The sequence below is a fragment of the Dreissena polymorpha genome, chromosome 3 (assembly GCF_020536995.1).
Source record: "Dreissena polymorpha isolate Duluth1 chromosome 3, UMN_Dpol_1.0, whole genome shotgun sequence".
Taxonomy (NCBI): Eukaryota; Metazoa; Mollusca; class Bivalvia; order Myida; family Dreissenidae; genus Dreissena; species Dreissena polymorpha.
In genome coordinates this window covers 6,494,372-6,515,644 of record NC_068357.1, presented here as the reverse complement: position 1 = coordinate 6,515,644, position 21,273 = coordinate 6,494,372, and the positions used below count along the sequence as shown (strand labels likewise).

General features: G+C 35.3%; 1 protein-coding gene across 1 annotated transcript in view; it reads right to left on the bottom strand.

The window, feature by feature from the left end:
• Positions 1–21,273, bottom strand: part of LOC127872820 (neurexin-1-like) — a 171,509-nt gene that overhangs the window by 67,803 nt on the left and 82,433 nt on the right. The window contains exons 2-3 of the mRNA XM_052416236.1: positions 2,013–2,159; positions 1,097–1,257 (exon numbers count right to left, since the gene is read on the bottom strand). Coding sequence (XP_052272196.1) covers positions 1,097–1,257; positions 2,013–2,159 — 308 coding nt within the window. The remainder of the gene's footprint in view (positions 1–1,096; positions 1,258–2,012; positions 2,160–21,273) is intronic.

Sequence of the window (21,273 nt, the reverse complement as noted above, 5' to 3'; positions counted from 1 at the left end):
ACTTATTAGACAAAAGCCATTAATTTTGGTAATGATAAAAAATTCATTATATTTCATTTTGAGTTGATGAATTCTGAATTTTGAGAAACAAAGGACCCCATTGAGTATTAGTTGATATTCAAATATCACCTAATTCCTGTGATCATACTAATAAAGTTCATTATATTGATAACATTCCATAAATCTCCTACTGCTTTGTAATACCTCTGTTTACAATTGAACGTTAACTATTATAGTGCCATGGGCAATACAAAGAATGAGGTACAGTATTTTAACGTTTAGTAAACTGAAAATCAGGATTGGTCCCAACAGTGATTAACCCATTTATGAATATAGCGTCTACAAAAAAGGCCTTGGCAGACCAATATGAGACGCCGCATCATGCGGCGTCTTATCTGGGTCTGCGCTGTTTGCTTAAAGGAATTTCCGTTAGAAATATTAGAAATATAGAAATAAATATACTAGACATCCCTAATTTTGGAAATAAATTGACCCAATTTAGAAGGATGGGAGAGTCCACTAGGCATAAATGGGTTAAAACTCCCTTTATCAGCTTTGTTCAAGGGCAAATAACTCAGGGATGTGTTGATCTTTGTTATCATGAAAACAGTGCAGTGCACTTATACACTTTATGGTGCGGACATAATACTTATTATTCTAAGTTTTAATTCAATGGTTCAAAAAATGTGGAACTAGTTTCCTAAACAAATGTATAGTATTTCATGTCCAGTAACAGACTGAAAAATCTACAGAAAGAGTCTAATATAACCACTTCAAACTTTGTTTACAGGGGGAATAAATACCAAAGTTTCAATTTAATACCTTGAGAAATGTGGGAGAAATTTGTCAACAAATTGTTTGAGGACTGACCAACACAGAGAGTCCTATATAACCACTTCTCACTTTGTTTACAAGGGTCATAATTACGAAAGCTCACATAACAGCTTATTTGCAATGTACACTTAAGTTCTAATTAAGAAAAGATTCTGCTAAGGAACTTTGCATGAAAACAAACCCAGACAATCCTATACAAAAATACCCAAACTATTCCCTAAGGCTCACACAACCAAAGGGACTTCATATCAAAGTCACTCACTTCACGTGATTTCCTGGAGACTTGCAGGAGATGCCACTGACCATCATCCAGCTTGTAGCCATTCATGTCCGCCACCTCGTTAAACGACCCCGACCCCAGGTTCATCGTCACATGAACCGCTCCGTTCTTCAGGAACACTGTCATGTGATCAGCATTCTCGCCTGAACGACAAAAAAAGGAGCATGATAGGTGACGTACGTCTCTCAGTAAATGTAATGTTATTAAGATATCATTTAATAAATGTGATTTTTGAATAATGTATTATTATGTTTAAATGATGGTTACTACAGGCATTTCCTTGTATGCAAACTTTGCCTTAGTCACAAATAGAATAGCATCATCTCATTTTAATGTACACTAAAGCAAAGCAAATTTTCTTTAAGTCAGATAGGCACAATTGATCTTTTTGTTCTAGCATTATCGCAAACTCAGGCTTATGCAAGACAGGTTTTCAATGACTCAAGTAGCTAACAAGCAGGTTGAATGGACTGTACGGATTAACTACATAGGCGTATAGACTGTTGTTGCACAGGACTTTAAATTATTTCAAGTTAAATTTACTGAGAGGTATGAACCATAGTTTGTGGCTCTAAGGGGCCACCTGCTGCCAATAGAACGGTGCCCAAAGTCACCTTTTGACCTCATTGACCTTAAATTCCCTATCTACAATCACTTACAATACTTTATTCATTAAACTTAGCATGGTGTCATCCAAAAAATAAATTTTAAGCTGCCACTGTGTGATGTCAACTGCCCAAATTTGAGAAGAAAATACAACATGGTACAATCGCAATTACTTATATAATTCTGTGACTGAAGTATTAATCCTCCCTTATTCTCATGTCACCTTCTTCAGTCAACCATGAGAAATTATTACGTTTAACTTGTGCATTTCCGGTAAGAATAATAATAATACCAGTATAAAAGAGTAAGCCATCTGGCTGTGTGGTCTTGAAGTACATCAGGAGCTGGTCGTTGCTGCTGAAGATGGGGTCACCATGCTTCTTGAGGTTGTAGGTCAGATACTGGCTTCCCTGGAACATCACCTCCAGGGGCTGGATCTCTGAAATAGGAGTCAAAATTTACTTAAACCATGTGCATCAGGCTAATTAGTTGTATCCCTTATCCACAGATATACGCACTTGACGCCTTTGCATTTCCATAGAAAATCAAATTAAAAAAAGACCTTTTTTACTAGATTCAAGTTTTAAAGGCTTCATTTTCAGCCCTAAGATACTGATGAGCAGCAAACAGCATAAAAACCTGAACAGCCTGCGATTTACTCACAGGCTGTTCTGGTTTGATGTTGGTTGCATAAAGCCATTTTCACTTTGCTACTTATCATAAATCAGCTGTTGAGGCTCTGAAAATCAAAAAAAGACAAGACATCCATAATGGCCATGGTTGCTAAGTATCTCTCAATTATGCAATAAGGCACCATAATGAAGTATTGTATGGTATAGCATGATATCAAATGTTTGAAGTTTAAGTGCTGAAAACAACTCATAATTATAGGCCAATAATCTGCATACTTCTAACAAAATATATAAATTAATGCTATCTAGAAATGAGATACCTAATACCAATGTCTTTGGAATCTTGAAATCCTGCTGTGGTTTGTGACTTGAAGATTTTTTAATTTAAACAAGAAATATCTTTAAAAAAGATAAACGGCGTTGATTGTGGTTGCAGTTAATGAAAGGTAAAGACTTCAATGAATGAGATCAAAGATAGCGAATGTCTTTTTCTGTGCAGTTCTTAGCTGCAGCAAACGCAGTACGGGATGATATGCGGAGTTTTCGCGGCTTATTTTACATTATTACATATTGCTGGTCATAAACGTATAGATACAAAACAGAAAACCAAAAGAAGAATGAAAGTGAAATTAAAACATATGAGTCAACCGGCCACACGCGAAGTATCCTTATATATTTTAAATATTTATACGCGCGTTCTTCGAACAAACCTGTTTTAGTGGTTTGTCTGGCGTTGCTATTTGATTCGATTTTTAACAGTATCGAGAATCATTGCGCTCATGCTTAATTCATTAGTCAATATGATGGCATAACTCTTGTTAAATTAATTAAAAATAATATTTATCATGGTATTGTTGTAAAACACATTAAGAATCTATTATTGACATACCATATGATATCGCTGGATATCTTCATTTAACATCTGTCTGGTTTAAAGAAAATTCCAGTTCACCTAGTTCACGCTATAGCGTCTTTATTATGTAACGATTATTTTCCTGGCCGCGAACTCCGATCAGCACATAGGGTAGAGACGCAGCGATGACCTGTATGTAAACTCTGACATTCACACACACTGGCCGCAAATTGACCCGATATACCACGCGAGTTGAAATGCAATGCATTAAAGTGAGTCTTCGCTTCCACTGCTCTCTATACTTTAACATGTTAACATGTTGACAGGATTATGGACGTTAGTACTAAATATGAGAAAATAGCCTTTAAGTGCAAACGTTCTCGCGCTGAAAATCTTCTGAAAATAAAAGGTGGACGCTCAAACTGTATTGATGTCGAGATTGAGTGTAAAACTGTTCTATCTATTAAGCCTTTTTATTAGATATAAAATTGTTTCATGCTGAACACACAGTAAAACAGTGTTACAAAGACGCTGACATGTTTCCAATGTTCTGGTCGTATTTTCAAATCAGCCAATGCAGTCAATGAAGTGTATTCATCTGTACTTGGCCGCGGGAAGTTTTATTTGAATTCTATTGGACGCTAACAAAGGTCAGGCTAAGGTGAAAAGCTGACTTAATACAGCACGCCGAAAAAGAGCCAAATAAAGAAGACTGCCTGGCACAGTTGGCAGTCATGAATATATACATGTATACTAAATAAAATAAGGGTCCTCCATGGAGTATTTCTGCTTTTTAATTTGGAAATAACCAATCAGGCCAGTGGTTGGGAACAAGATTTCTTTTTGATTTCCATAAAGGCATGTAATGACAGGGCCCCTCTGAGAGGAGAGCTGAGTTTTTAACCCTTTGCATGCTGGGAAATTTGTCTTCTGCTAAAATGTTGTCTGCTGAATTTCTAAAATTAGCATTTTCTTCGATTTTTTTCAAAGAATACTATCAGAATAGCAAACAGTTTGGATCCTGATGAGACGCCATGTTCTGTGGCATCTCATCTGGATCCAAACTGTTTGCAATGGCCTTCAAAATCCGGTTCCAGCGCTCAAAGGGTTAAACGAAAATTATTTTCAATAACTTTGGCAGATGGTCACCCAAGAAACAAGTGTGTGAAATCATTTTGAAATGCCACCAGTTATCTAGGACAAGAAGTTTTTAGTGTTCTTTTTTTTAAGCTTTTGGTAAACATTGCCACCAAAATGTTTCAGATATCTGTAAATCTGGATTTTTTTTTTATATATATAATGATTGTAAGAAATATGTTAAAGGGTTACCATAGAAACATATGCAATGTGGTTTTCAGTCATTCAAAGAAAAAGCTGTTTCAGCTAGATGTTATTGTGACATGACAAGGATGGTGTGTACTTCACCAGAATAGCTTACCCTTTGGCACTTTGTGCCAAGATGAGCTAAAATGTGTCACCAAAATATAAGAAAGTAATATTGCAGCTTTTAAAAATTAACCTGTTTCACCCCCGGAAACCCGACATGCTGTGAGAAGTTGGACATGCTAGGAGATGTAGCCGATATATTTCAAAGAATTTCGGTAGGGTAGGTAAATCCAGTTCTATAATTGTTTAACTGCATTTTTGAAAAAAAAATTATTTTGGTGCATGCAAAGGAGGTATTACCATGTATGTTAGAAAAATCCTGGTTATTAATATTCATGACTTATTGAAATATGGCTATTTAAAGTCGACGATGCAGGAATTTGTCCCATATTTAGCACTTTATTTACAAATTTCTTAAAAGGTATGCCAGTGAAAAAGTTTTTTCACTGACAATTATATTAACCAATGTCCCAGAGTAACATATCCTCCAGGGTTTCTTAATAAAGTTCGTATTGGTGGAAAAATTTGACTTTATATACAACGTGTTGATGACAAAATGATATGACATGGTGCTGTACAAAGATGTTGAGATATGACATGTGTGAAGTTCATTTATAAACTTAAAAGCTCACTATTACAGCTGATTTATGCCCACTCGGACGCATTGTAGATCATTTTCATTGAACTTTGAGGTTTTATAATGATATCCGCTCTGAAGCTAAATTAATTTCCAGCTAATTCGTATCTTTTTTTTATTGTTTGAAAATCATTGTAAATGTAAAGCAATTGATTCATACAAAAGTAAAAATATACGTCCGGTAGGCAAACTAAACATTTATTATTATATTTTGTGCCTATAGTTCACATACTAGGACGTCATTTAATGAGTATAGCGATAAAAGACCATAGCAATATAATTTAAATGCAATCTTGACGATTTCTCTCAATATACCTTTTACTCTCTAATGGAAAGTACGCCTTAGTTTTAAATGTTATAATTGGCTGACATCTGGCTTAATATATTCCTTCAAGGCTTGGGGCTTCACCAGATGAAAAATGCCTGTTATCTATGCAAATACACATAAGAAGATGGCGTGGATTGGGTTTTGAAAATAAATGTTTACATTTTGCATATATCACTACCAAAAAGAACGAAAAGAAACATTTACACGCGTGCATTGTCGGAAATGTTTGCAAAGCTGTCAACTTGAAGTCATGTATAATAGACCCTAATTTAGTTCACATTAATGAAAGTCTACCGCCCATAATTGAAACTATAGGCACAAAATATTATTATAAATGTTAAGTTTGCCTACCGGACGTATATTTTTACTTGTATGAATCAATTGCTTTACATTTACAATGATTTTCAAACAACAAAAAAAGACACAAATTAGCTGGAAATTAACTAAGCTTCAGAGCGGATATCATTATAAAACCTCAAAGTTCAATGAAAATGATCTACAAAGCATCAGAGTGGGCATAAATCAGCTTTTTAGTTTATAAATGAACTTCACACATGTCATATCTCGACATCTTTGAACAGCACCATGTCATATCATTTTTTCACAAACACGTTGTATGTAGAGTCGAATTTTTCCTCCAATACAAACTTTTTTAAGAAACCCTGGCGGATATGTTACTCGGGGACATTGGTTAATATAATTGTCGGGGAAAAAACTTTTTCACTGGCATACATTTAAAGAAATTTGTAAATAAAGTGCTAAATATGGGACAAATCCCTGCATCGTCGACTTTAAATAGCCATATTTCAATAAATCCTGAATATTAATAACAAGGATTTTTTTAACATACATGGTAATACCTCCTTAGCATGCACCAACATATATTTTATTTCAAAATTGCCTTTAAACAATTATAGAACTGGATTTACCTACCCTACCAAAATTCTTTTAAATATATCGGCTACATCTCCTAGCATGTCCAACTTCTCTCAGCATGTCGGGATTCCGGGGGTGGTTCTAGACATTTTGAAAATAATATCATTAATATTGTAAAATAGTATTAGCAAATTTAAAGCAGAAGGTTTGACTATTCAGTTGTACATTGAACGTTTTTAATGTTGACCATTATTTCTAAATAATTTAAGTTGTTAAAGTATCTTTTATGATTTCAAATAATAAATGGAAATATACCTCTTTAAAACAAGAAAATGTGCTGCACACCGAATATTTTTCAATGACTTAAATGTTCTAACTATGCTTGGTTATATCTACAAAAAAAAACACACCCAGACATATCACAAAATTATCAACAACAAAAAAACTTTAATATTTTCATGACCACTTAACAAAATTTCAGAAATAGCAAAACCAGTCACAATCAGAGCATACGAATAGCAACAAATCATTCACAGAAGATGAAAAAATGCAGAGATGGAACAATGAAACATTTATGTAAGGCGTCAATGCAAGTGGCAAAAACTGCATGATGTTCTAATAACATTTCAGTCAACACAATCTGATTAAGATTTCCATCACAGCACACAGTGGGTGTTTTATGAAGTGCAAGCACATAGGGCCATTTGGTTAACACCAGTCTGTGATGATACAAATCGAAGCCAGATTCAATAAACATGGTACAATGTATAATTCTATACTGAGTCATGGAGTCATGGGGGTAAGTTGGTAATAAAAAATAAGGTATATTTATGGATTACCTAAGAAATCTTACAAAGCCAAGCCCCACATCATAGCACTTAATTGGCCTTAATAAATTAGCTATAGCATGTCTATCTGTAGTATCTGCCATCTTAATGAATAAATACGAATTTCAGAAGTAAACAAATACAAAAAAAACACATGTATTATATGGCAATCTATAGTTAAATGTGTATTCTTGGACACAACAACGAAAACTGCATTTAAATCGGCAATGTTTTAACAAAATACTGGCTAGACTTAGCTCCCTGTTTTTGTACAATTGTCTCATAGTATCGGTCCTTCTGATTGGCTGCAAAGATTTGTAACTATGCGCATGTGCTTGTTCTTAAAAAGTAACTTAATGGAATAACAAAAACTCTTGCTCATGTTGTTCTTAGAAAATTCATACATTTTATTAAAAAATAAGTTGCATATAAAACATTTGATAAAGTTTACTATTCATCCATAAACAAACTAACGTAATTGTGTGTTACGTAATTAAAAATCATCGCATCACCCTGAAATAAACATGTCGTACTTTCCAACGAACACCGGAAATCATGAGAATGATCATCAAAATAGTCATGGATAGCCATCAAATAAATAACAACTTCTAAAAATTGATAAACTGTTAAACATGAAATTTTTAGCACATTTTGAAGGTTTTTCGTTAAAGGCAGGATACTATAAGAAGGACCGATACTATGAAAGTAAAGGAAATATGATTTATGTAGTAAAAATCAGCAATAAACAGCTGAATCAACTCTCAACAAATACTGAAAAAAATCTTTAATTTCTTATGTAAAAGAATACATTTTAAAGCAATTGTTTATCAAAAGAAGCCCAGAGACGTTTGTAGCCATGCATCGATCCACTACTCAATTTAAAGCACTAACTTACAAAATTTAATAGCATAGCATAGCGGCATATATTTCCTTAAAATTACTATTTCTATTGTCATTTGCCATCAGTTGCATGATGAACATTGTGTTCTTAAGTGACAGATGCTTTATGGCTTATGATCTTAGGTGCAAAAAACTAAGTGACATATGAACCTCGCTTTGGGAAAATGTGCGTATAGTGAATTACCATATTAGCCTTTTGGAAAATGTGCATAAAGCAAATTTCAAGATTAGCCTGTGCCATAAGCAAATGTTAATCAGTGACAACACTCTCTGCCTAAACTAGATTTTCACTAAAAAGAGACTCTTTTTAAACGAAAAACACCATAAAACTGAAAAGTTTTAGCCCTGATTTGCCAGTGAGGACTGCACAAGCAAATCTGGGATGACAATTTAAACAAAGGCATTTAGCCCCATTTTCCAAGAGCTAGGTTTATATGAATATATGCCCTATTTCTGGCAGTGTATTGGTCAATTGGTTTGGTTTTATACTTGTCCAAACACTGAGACATCTCAATGTAATCTGTAATCTTGAGATCAGCCGAGAGACATGTTCCAGTGTGGGCATTGTAATTTGTGTCGTGTTCTGTGAAAGCTGGTCATAATGCATGTGCGTAAGTGGCGTCCCAGATTAGCCTGTGCAATCCACACAGGCTAATCAGGGAAGACACTTTCTGCCTAAACTTGATTTTCGGTAAGAAGGGACTTCCTTGAAACTAAAAATACCATTTAAGCGGAAAGTGTCGTCCCTGATTAGCCTGTGCGGACTGCACAGGCTAATCTGGGATGACACTTTACGCACATGAATTAAGCCCAGTTTTCTCAGAACACGATGCATTTACTCAGTCCCATAGAGGTGAATCGTTTCTTCTCCACCATAAGGAGATTCTAAGTTTGACAGTGTCCCAAAACATATCTCGCTTTCATGAGAGCCTTGCTCTTGGGAACTGGGTTTAACCCATTTATGCCTAGTGGACTCTCCCATCCTTCTAAGTTGGATCAATTTATTTCCAAAACTAGGGATGTCTAGTATATTTATATCTATTTTAGAACAATTCTTACAGAAATTCCTTTAAGCAAACAGCGTAGACCCAGATGAGACGCCGCATCATGCGGCGTCTCATCTGGGTTTACGCTGTTTGCAATGTCCTTTTTTCAGGACGCTCGACATGAATGTTTTAATTAATGTGCCTCAAGTGTCATCCCAGATAAGCCTGTGCAGCCTTCACAGGCTAATCAGTAACAACATTTCCTGCTTTAATGGAAATTTTGTTAAAAGGAAGTCTCTTCTATATGAAAATGCAGTATAGGCCGAAAGAGTTATACCAGATAAGCCAGTGCAGACCGCACAGGCTATTCTGGGTTGACATATAACGCACATGAATTAAGACCCATTTTTCCCAAAGCTCATATCAATATAATCAACCTAAAATAGAGACGTTAAATTAAACTTAAACATTCTACTTCAGGTGATTCCAAGACATGGATTTCCAGAAATAATGGTAAAGGCTAAATTTGAAAAAGCTCAAAACACTATTACTGTTGTATGCCTTAACGGACAAGTATTATTTTAAATACTGTTTTAACCACCGATATAATATTAATACTGATATAATATTTACCAGTGTATGTTACATTTGTCATAGTCTATTGTGTGTACATATTAGCTACAAGAATGGTATGCATTCATGTTCTCATAACCCAATGCAGACTTAAACAAAGATGATTTAAAATTAACTAGAGCTTTGTCACAGACGTGACGAATACCCCAACATGCCACATTGACCCAGAATATTTTGCATGTTGTCTTCACCAAAAACAGCGGACACCATGCTCAATGTTTAAAACGCACTAAGTGACCCCGCGACCTAGTTTTTGACCCGGCATGGCCCATTTTCGAACTTGACCTACACATCATCTAGATACAACTTTTGACCAAAATGTGATGAAGATCGGATGAAAACTACTTGAATTAGAGAGCGGACAACATGCTGAATGTTTAAAACACACTAAGTGACCCCGTTACCTAGTTTTTGACCCGGCATGACCCATATTCAAACTTGACCTAGACATCATCTAGATACAACTTCTGACTAAGTTTGGTGAAGATCAGATGAAAACTACTTGAATTTTAGAGAGGACACCATGCTCAATGTTTAAAAAGCACTAAGTGAACCCGTGACCTAGTTTTTGACCTGCCATGAGCCATGTTCGAACTTGGCCTAGACATCATCTAGATACAACATCTAACCAAGTTTGGTGAAGCTCGGATGAAAACTACTTGAATTAGAGAGCGGACACCATGCTCAATGTTCAAAACGCACTAAGTGACCCCATGACCTAGTTTTTGACCCAGCATGACCCATATTCGAACTTGACCTAGACATCATCTAGATACAACCAAGTTTGGTGAAGATAGGATGAAAACAACTTGAATAAGAGAGCGGACACTTAGTACGGACCGACAGACCGACTGAGAGACAAGCTCACTTCGTTTGTGGGGGTATAACTATCAAAAATATTGAGCCAGAATATTCTGGGACAAAATTATTGCATGTGTATTACCTTTATCAAGAACTTTTCTGAGAAAAACACATCTCTTTCAATAAGCAATTTTATGTAAAATCTCATCATATTTGTGGATTAATATTGCTTGATCAGTATATTGAACATTGCAGCCAAGGCCAGCACATTTGAAAGGATTGAACACAGAAACAAATGTATCTGTTATTTATGTCTAAACCAAAGACAGTAGTTTAACGCTTAACCCATGAAATACTGGTTTCGTTGCTTCTATCAAAGATGTAACCCAGTATTGAAAAAATAAGTGTCTGCTATGCAGTATTTGCAAGTGTCTACCGCGGTATGTAAACACAATGGTGCAATCCCTTCCCATCAATCTAGTGTCACCCAGCATATCTATTGCCTTTGTTGGAGCCAATGCATCTTGCTACACATCCCAGGTTAAACATAAATACTGGGTTTGTGGGAGAAAACAAGTCTCCCAGGAGTCTGGTGCACAATTTGTGCCAGTCAAATTTGAACTTTACCATATCAAATTGAATTTTGAACTTATGGCTACTATATACTTCAGGTAAACTAATTATAACCATTTTTCTACAGATTATTTTGCAGACAGAAAAATTAGACTTATTATAATAAAAACAAATATTTCACATTTAAGAAAACATAGTGCATATTGATTTCACAAAATTAATTACGTTTTTATTTAGAAATATGATGAATGAAAAACTTGTGAAATCTTCCTAGAAAATATGAATAACTAACTTGAAATAATAATATCATTTGGGCAAGAGTAGTTGTATGACTTTGCCCTGTTCATTAAAGATAAATATTGATCAATTTTTTAATTCCAGCCAACTGTAAACAATATAAACAATACTGTAGTTTTATATAACAAGTAATCTTTCTTCCATGACAAGTACACATATTCAACGGATTTATATTTTGCCAATGCCAATATATTTTATGTCATTTTACTTTTTTTGACAATTGTAGACACCACAGTAGTGCCACAAGAGGCCTGGAGAATCATCGTGAACCTTCCTACCAAGCAGTACCGTGCAACGATGAGTCTTTGCAACAAGTTGTTTGGAAAGTCCCTAAATATGGCGGCAGCAATCTTCATTTTACCCAGTAAGCCACAATGGGCTGTAAGGCAACAGCAGAATGTCCCATGCAACACAATTTCTGGCTGCTGGAGTCTAAACATGGTTTTGACATTTATGGATCACCTTACAAATGAGCTGTCTGACCTACTGTTGCAAGCCCAGTTTAAGATTTCATCCAATATTGCCATCCTCACCAATAAGTGCACAATAGTCATTTACTGAGCATTTGAAACAGACTTAGCTCCACTTTCTAGAAAATTGAACAAGAGCTGTCACAGGACAGCGCGCTCGACTATTCAAGTGCTTGACAGTATAACGAAAGCCATCATGGGGAAATTGTTCATATACAATAATTTATTAGACGATCTTTCAAATATAAAAAAAGGAAAAAAATATTTAGGGGGGGGGGATGGGGGGGGGTAGGGGAATTGAGAGGGGGGTATAATGTGGGGTGGGGTAATTTATTAAATGATGTTTAAAAAAAACAAGGGACAAAATTGTCACAAAACCAGGTTTTCATTGTGAAAAAAAAGCTGATAATGGGAGACAACTCAAACTGAACTTTTGTAATGAACCAACAAAATTAACCCCCTTTGTAAGTTTGTTTTAAAATAAATCTATTTTTAGTCGTGGCGACGTTGACATTGGAGATATTGACGTGATTCTTTCGTGCGACACACCGTCCCATGATGGTGAACAAATGTGCCAAATGATTTTAAAATCTCATAATGAATGACATAGTTATAGCCCAGACAAGCTTATTTATGGCTATTTTTTACCTTTGAACTCAAAGTGTGACCTTGACCTTGGAGATATTGACGTATTTTTTTCGCGCGACACACCGTCTAATGATGGTTAACAAATGTGCCAAATGATTTTAAAATCTCACAATGAACGACAAAGTTATGGCCCGGACAAGCTTGTTCCGCCAGCCCGCCAGCCAGCCAGCCCGCCAGCCAGCCAGCCAGCCCGCCCGCATTCGCCAATCTAATAACCAGTTTTTTCCTTCGGAAAACCTGGTTAAAAATCTAGACCATTTTAAGGATGATTCCAGAACACTTCTAGTCATTTGTTCCAGTACAAATCTAGAAATTTTATAGAACAGTTCTAAAACGTTTTGCAGGGGCAACAGCATTGGCTGAGTGATTGTGAAGCCCTTTGGGACATCTCATGACCTTTCTGCCTTAGATGATAACCACTGGCAGGATGAACGTCTAGGCTTGATGCAAATTCAGTGCGACAAGGCCATCAGTGCAGATTATCTTGCTGACATTTTCACTGCAGAAAGGCAAGGCAGCTTGTGCTGCTGTTTAATGAGACATTCTCAGACACCATTGTAATGTTAAAACAAGAGCACGGCATAACGGGTGCCAATGCTCGGCTGCGGGTGTAGTTTTGAATAAATGAAAGCTTGTCAGAATTATTATTTTTTAGAGGTCACAGTGACCTTTGACCTAGTGACCTAAAAATGGGTGTGGCTTGTAGAATTCATCAAGGTTCGTCCACATAATTATGAAGTTTTAAAGTTGTAGGTAGAAGCACTTTGATTTAAGAGCCAATGTAAAGGTTTTAGCATGAGGCGGACTTCGGACGTGGGAAGGCGAGCTGGCTATGACAATACCTCGGGTTTTCTCTGAAAACAGCCGAGTTAATAACATGTACATAGGTTTCTATTGGCATTAATGTGCATCTTATTTACATTGATAACTGTAATTTAAGACAGTTTGAGGTGTTAAAAACCCACAGAAAACAGAAAATACCCATAGTCATTCAAAGAGGATTAATTTTTCTTGGAGATTAGGCCCCTAGATTCCCCCCCCCCCCCGCCATTGGGCATATACTTAAAACAGGTCCAGGTATGCCAATGACTTGACTGCTGTGTCAAGTAACTAAGTAAAAACATTGAAGAAATAATTCAACAACATTAATCTGGGCAGCAGGACAGACAAACTCATATTATGGAATCCTTGTTTAACTGAACAAAACGTTTTCCGTGCCGACAAGATATTGCATTACCCCAAACCACACAAATCAGACTTGGTAATGACATCTAATTTCATCCTGTATCAGCAGCCAACTCCAAGCCTTACATTAACACCCCTGTCAAAATTCCAGCTTCACTTAATATCCATAGGATTGGACAAATCCTTTTCAATCCAATGGAACAAAACAATTAAACAGAATTTCACCAGCTTGTCAAACCCAACAGCAATTGATTGCCTCGGATTGACTTTATATAAAACAAGAAATATCTTTAAAAAAGATATACGGCGTAAATAGTTTAATGAATGAGATCAAGTATAGCGAATGTCTTTTTCTGTGCAGTTCTTAGCTGCATCACACGCAGTACGGGATGTTACGGGGAGTTTTCGCGGCTTATTTTACATTATAACATATTGCTGGTCATAAACCTTTAGATACAAAACAGAAAACCAAAAGAAGAATGGAAGTGAAATTTAAACATATGAGTCAACCGGCCACACGAGAAGTATCCGTATTTATAGGCGCGTTCTTCGAACAAACCTGTTTTAGTGGTTTGTCGGGCATTGCTATTTGATTCGATTATTAACAGTATCAATTATCATCGTGCTAATGCTTAAAGTGATATTATGGGCATTTTGCACTGTTGAATTGAGCTGAAAAGTATTAACAGGTCAAAATAGTTAGTTAAAATGTGGTTACTGATTAATTATCTGCAACTCACCTTGCTACCAGTTGTTTATAAAAATATATTTTATATTCGATATTCTTACGTGACCCACCCAGTCCTGTAAGCTGAAATGATCCGTAAAACAATTTCGTGTCTTTGTGTCGTATGAACAAATCTGCACTAAAACTAAATTTAGGTTCAACTCGTAAACGCATGATCAGTTGTCAAACGAAAGTACGGTTGATATTCAAATGCATTATTTTTCTCTTTCTGGTATATTGTTTTAGTATGATGATGCTGCATTAATTAATATAAGTGTATATGAAGTAGAAACATCAAAAATAATCAACGGTTGCAATAGACACCTATAAACTGTTACATGCTCATAATATCACTTTAGTACATTAGGCAATATGGACGAATAATTATTGTTAAATTTATCAACAATAATATTTATCATTGTATTGTTGAAAACACATTAAGAATCTATTATTTACATACCATAATTATATTGCTGAATATCTTCATTTAACATATTTCTGGTCTAAAGAAAATTCCAGGTCACCTAGTTCACGGATAGCGTCTTTATTATATAACGATTATTTTACTGGCCGCCAACTCCGGTGATGACCTGTATATAAACTCTGAATGTCCGCGAATTGACCCGATATACCTCGCGGGTTGAAATGCAATGCTTAAAAGTGAGGCCTCGCTTCCATTGCTCTTTATACTTTTACATGTTAACATGTTGACAGGAATAAGGAAGTAAGTACTAAATATGAGAACATAGCCTTTTAAGTATAAACGCTCTTGCGCTGGTAATACTCTGAAAATAAAAGGTGTACGCACAAACTGTATTGATGTCGAGAATTGAGTGTAAAACTGTTCTATCTATTAAGCATTTTCATTCGAGATAAAATTGTTTCATACAGTAAAACAGTGTTACAAAGACGCGGATATGTTTCCAATGTTCTGGTGGTATACTCAAATCAGCCAATGGAATAAATGAAGTGTATTCATTCGTACCTAGCCGCGGGAAATTTTATTGGAATTTTATTGGACACTTACAAAGGTCAGGCTAAGGTGAAAAGCTGGCTTATGCAGCTTACGCCGAAAAAATCAGAAACTGTTGTAACTAGTAATGTGATCAAATAGAGAATAATTTAAAATTGTGATGTTTGTTGTTAAATCTATTAATTTGACCTTAAGGTCATAGTTGGATGGATTGAATCAGTCTGTAATGTTGGTGATGATGTTTAAATTCTTACTAGGGCATAAACTGCATAAAATATTGTTTGTTCAATTATTATACCACATTGAAACTTATGTCCAATGAATAAAACAATTATATGAAACCATGGTGATTTTTATATAAAACAAGAAATATCTTTAAAAAAGATATACGGCGTTGATTGTGGTTGGAGTTTATGGAAGGTAAAGATTTAAATGAATGAGATCAAGGATAGCTAATATCTTTTTCTGTGCAGTTTTTAGCTGCATCAAACGCAGTACGGGATGTTACGCGGAGTTTTCGCGGCTTATTTTACATTATTACATATTGCTGGTCATAAACCTATAGATACAAAAAAGAAAACCAAAGTCAACCGGCCACACGCGAAGTCTCCGTACATATTTTAAATATGTATACGCGCGTTCTTCGAACAAACCTGTTTGAGTGGTTTATCGGGAATTGCTACGTGTATTTGATTCGATTATTAACAGTATCGAGAATCATCGCGCTCATACTTAATACATTAGTCAATATGCTGCAATAATACATTAGTAAATATGATGGAATAATTCTTGTTAATTAATTAAAAATAATATTTATCATGGTATTGTTGAAAACACATTAAGAATCTATTATTGACATGCCATAAAATAATATCGCTGGATATCTTCATTTCACATCTTTCTGGTGGTAAAGAAAATTCCGGTTCACCTAGTTCACGCTATAGCGTCTTTATTATATAACTATTATATAACTGACCGCGAACTCCGAACAGCACAGAAGGTCTGATCTGTATATAAACTCGGACATTCAAACACACTAACCGCGATCTGACCCCTTATACCTCGCGGGTTGAAATGCAACACATTAAAGTGAGGCATCGCTTCCACTGCTCTTTATACTTTTACATATAACATGTTGACAGGAATATGGAAGTCAGTACTAAATATGAGAACATGGCCTTTAAGTACACAACGTTCTCGCGCTGAAAATCCTCTGAAAATAAAAGATGTACGCACAAACTGTATTGATGTCGAGATTGAGTGTAAAACTGTTCTATCTATAAAGCCTTTTTATTAGAGATAAAACTGTTTCATGCTGAACACGCAGTAAAACAGTGTTACAAAGACGCGGACATGTTTCCAATGTTCTAGTGGTATTATCAAATCAGCCAATGCAGTCAATGAAGTGTATTCATCTGTACTTGGCCGCGGGAAGTTTTATTTGAGTTCTATTGGACGCTAACAAAGGTCAGGCTAAGGTGAAAAGCTGGCGTATACAGCTGACGCCGAAAAAAGCCACTTTTCTCTATTACTTTTCATTAGATTGTGTCTAGTTTTTTACTGTTTGTTCTTTTTATACCTATCAATACCATTACACATAGAAAACACCATAAAAGGAAAAAAAATCATCAACAGTCATAGCATAAGGAAGAGGCGTTATCAGACTATAAGAACCAGAAATAAACATCTCCAGAATATATAGTTCAGTTGGAAGTCAAATCACTTTTGAAAAGTTGTTCCTGTTTTATTGTTCTCTCAGGCCTTCAATGGCATTTCTAATCATGGTTGGGAGGTATTCTGCAGCTAGATAAAATTAGCTACGTGATGCAGAATTGGGTCGTTGTCATCAGCAACCAGCGTAGCTCCAGACCATCCTTTGCAACAGAGCAGTCTGGTCAGGTGCTACACTTTCAGCTATAAAGTTATGCAAGGTATTAATTGGTCTCATAAACAGTCCTGACCAGACTCTGCAGATGAGCTGGTTGGTAAAGAGTAACGCTGGCGGCATTTGCCATAAAACCCATTTTTGCATGACACAGCTGAAATTATGGGACTTTGTTGGGACCATAACAGTTAAACTCCAATCCATTACCAGTAGTAGTGTAGATTTATGGTTAAGTTGACATTTATGGCCAATTTAGGAAGTATACTGACTTAAAAAAAGTAGTGGGAAAGCTCAGTGAACAAATTGTGAACATTTATGCCTATTTATATTTATCAAGAATGTTAGTTGATCATATACTTTCTCTAAGATAATTTATGTAAGATATGATGAAAATAAATTTGATGTTTTTCTCTCACCTTATTTACAATCAGGTCACAATTTGTTAATCGCAAGTGTTCTGATTGGCCACCATCCTCAGTCCATTTAAAGTCACTATCACGCTCACCAATACATACGGCTACTGAATTATGCTATATAAAAACATTCGACAACAAGTAGTACCATACGATGGTTAATTACAATAGAAAGACCCTAAAAACAAGTAAGATTGATGTAAAAACGTTATATTACAAGCATTCGACAAGTTTTAAGCATCTAAATATCTAAATATCGTTTCACGATGTCATCTACTTTCGCTTTCGAGTCAGGATCGGATTCATTCGGGTTGCGTTCATTTGCATAATTTATACAAGCCATTTTCGCATTCGCTAAGTTCCAGTTACCCAGAATTCATTTTGATTTCACAGAATGATTATTCATGAGAGTTACGTCATGCTTCCGACGCTTACCGAATCAAATCTCGTGTTCCGCCGTAAATGTTCGGATATTTCACGGGAGATATAAATGGAATTATTTGTGGCCACAAAAAAATAAAAACGAGCCTTTTGAATCTTGTTAAATCAATTCTACCAGACAACATCTAACGTTGAAATTTTGCATTTTGCTAAAAGGAACATTGATTTTTGTATGGGTTAGCTTTATTTAACGAAATATTCGATATTTTTGAGCGTGATAATTACTTTAAGAATATGATTTGGTTAAGTTTAAGAATATGATTTGGTTAAGTCCATGCTTTGTCTAAATCTGATCCAATCACACTTACTCAGATGGTAATGGCAAATGAAGTATACTTGATATGAAAATGTAAAGCAATTTTTTTTACCAACCCTGTATCACAGTCAACTTGCCTCATGAAATGGCTCCTAAACATTGACTCATTAATATAAACTCTTTCAGTGCTGGAACCGAATTTTGAAGGCCTATGCAAACAGTTTTGGATCCAGATGAGACGCCACATAGTCTTTGCTATTCTGATAGTATTCTTTGAGTTTTTTTTAAGAAAATGCTAATTTTAGAAATTCAGCGGACGACATTTTAGCAGAGGACAAATTTCCCAGCATGCAAAGGGTTAAAGGGACTTAACTTCATAGATTCAGGCATTTTTCAAGTGATGTCATCAAGAGCCTTAAATGGGTAGATTTTAAAAATGTTTCTCCTCCGCGTCGCTTGAATCAATGTTCCTTGGATTGCATTGATCATGTGGCCATTCTGTCTGATTAATCTTTAAATTGCATTTTATATTTAATAGAGGTTAGATCCAAACGACTTGGAACAAAGTTTTACAGACCAACAGACTACAAATAACCTCCTTTCGTCATTAAACCTCTTCACAACATGAAAACATGAACAAATGACAGATTATATATCGTTTAATACCCCATTGTGTGAGAAAAGATAATTTTTTTATCACACAATTCGTTAAATATTTAACTATCCATCATATCAGCAAAAAAATAAAAACTGCTTGATTTCATGGCCAATAATGGCGAATCAAGTCATGATCAAGGCATAATAATAGCAACAAATTATTCACAGATGATACAAAACTCTAGTAAAAAACGATAAAACATTTATTTAGGGAGTCAATACAATTGGCAAAACCTGCACCATGTTTCTAAAACATTTTATTCATCACTCTCTGATTGAGATTTTCATCACACCATACAGCTGTGAATTATGATGTTCAGCCTTTGGAGTCATATCAGTCTGGGATGTTACAAATTGCAGCCAGCTGGAAAAGATAGGGTCACCTAGCCGAATTAAATTCATCCAGTACAATTTATAGTTCTTCACATTGTCACATGACCCACTTGGTAAAAATACACTTTAAGTGTTATTATACATTTTAAGTTCAATAAATGGGTATTTAATAATTTATGTCGCCTAAGTTGATTTATTTTGTGGTTTGGTAAGTGCAACAAACCCAGCTTCTAGCTCACTGCACTTACTTTGTATATGGTTAGCTTGTTATGCTTTATGCAGAGTTCTGTCATGACCAAATCAGCAATAATCAGCTTACAATAACAAACCTTCTGTTAAAACGACAATTATGAACAAATAATATATCACATTTACGATTGTGTGTGATGAAAGATTTTGAAGCAATGCTAATAAAAAGACCACCATAGCATTTGTAAAGCCATGCAGGACTTTACCAAGGCATGTTAATAGCCTTGCAAGACTCCAATTTAAATCAGTTGTTAACACTAACAACACAGCTTGGTGGCATACATTTTCTTGAAATTACCCCTTTTATCGCCATTTTCCATCACACAGATGACATATATTGTGTTCGTGACAGATGCTTAATGGCTAGAAGATCTATGGAGAAAAAAACTGTAAAAGTGGTATGTATATGTGCACTGTTTCCTTTAAGATTATTAAGAGTGTTGGTGTATGGACGGATTTGCCAAAATAAACTTCAAAGATACTGAATCAGCATGTGTCCTGTAAATGCAAATGTTTGCAATTTTGCTTAACAAAACTAAGCTATCATCACATTTGATTGTGGATTAATGTTGCTCAATCAGTCCTAAGGCCTGAAAATACTCAAATGATGAGCAAAAGAAACTAATATGTACCGGTATTTGTGAAACATTCTGAAATCATATATCTTAATTTAACACTTAAACCTTGACATACTGGTGCCACAATTTTTCTTTAAGATGTAACACAGTATTGGCAAGTGTCTCCCATGAAATTGTCTAGCAGTATGTAGCAACAATGAAGAAATCCCTTCCCATCAATCTAGTGTCACCCAGCATATCTATTGCCTTTGTTGGAGCCAATGCATCTTGCTTCACATCCCAGGTTAAACATAAATACTGGGTTTGTGGGAGAAAACAAGTCTCCCAGGTGCACAATTAGTGTCAATCAAATTAGAACCATACCATTAACAATCAAGTTCAGAACTTTTTGGCATAAACATATTTCAGACTGAACTGAATATTACCATATTTTGAGATTATTTAGCAGACAGGGAAATTACACTTCATACTTTACTTTATTTGCCATTTAAGAAAGCATAGGGCATGTTTATTTCATGAAGTAAAATTGTTATTACCTTTTTGGAAATATGATGAATAAGAAGCTGTTGAAGCCTTTTTAGACAATTTGAATAACTTAAACTTAACAAAATAATAATTTAATTTGGACAGTTGTATGAACTTGTCTGGTTTATTGACTATGAATCTTGATTGATTTTCCGATTCAAGAGACTCAACTGTAGATCATTATAGAGCGATATCGGCAGTCTCCGGATACTTTAAAGATTATTTTCGATTGTTTTTTCAATATCCGAAAGTGCTGAACGATAATAATAAATTTGAGCTGGTTACCTAAAGCAGACGTTTATCATCCATTTCGTCTATATTGCTTAGCGTTACTCGTATTAAAATGTCAAGTATGCTGGGAACCATTAAGTTTCTATTGTCGGGTAAGTTCGGATACCATCGGTTCTTTCGGATACCTATGAGTTTAAAAAAAAACCACGATACAATACACAGACCAATCTTTAGTTAAACATAGCGGTATCGA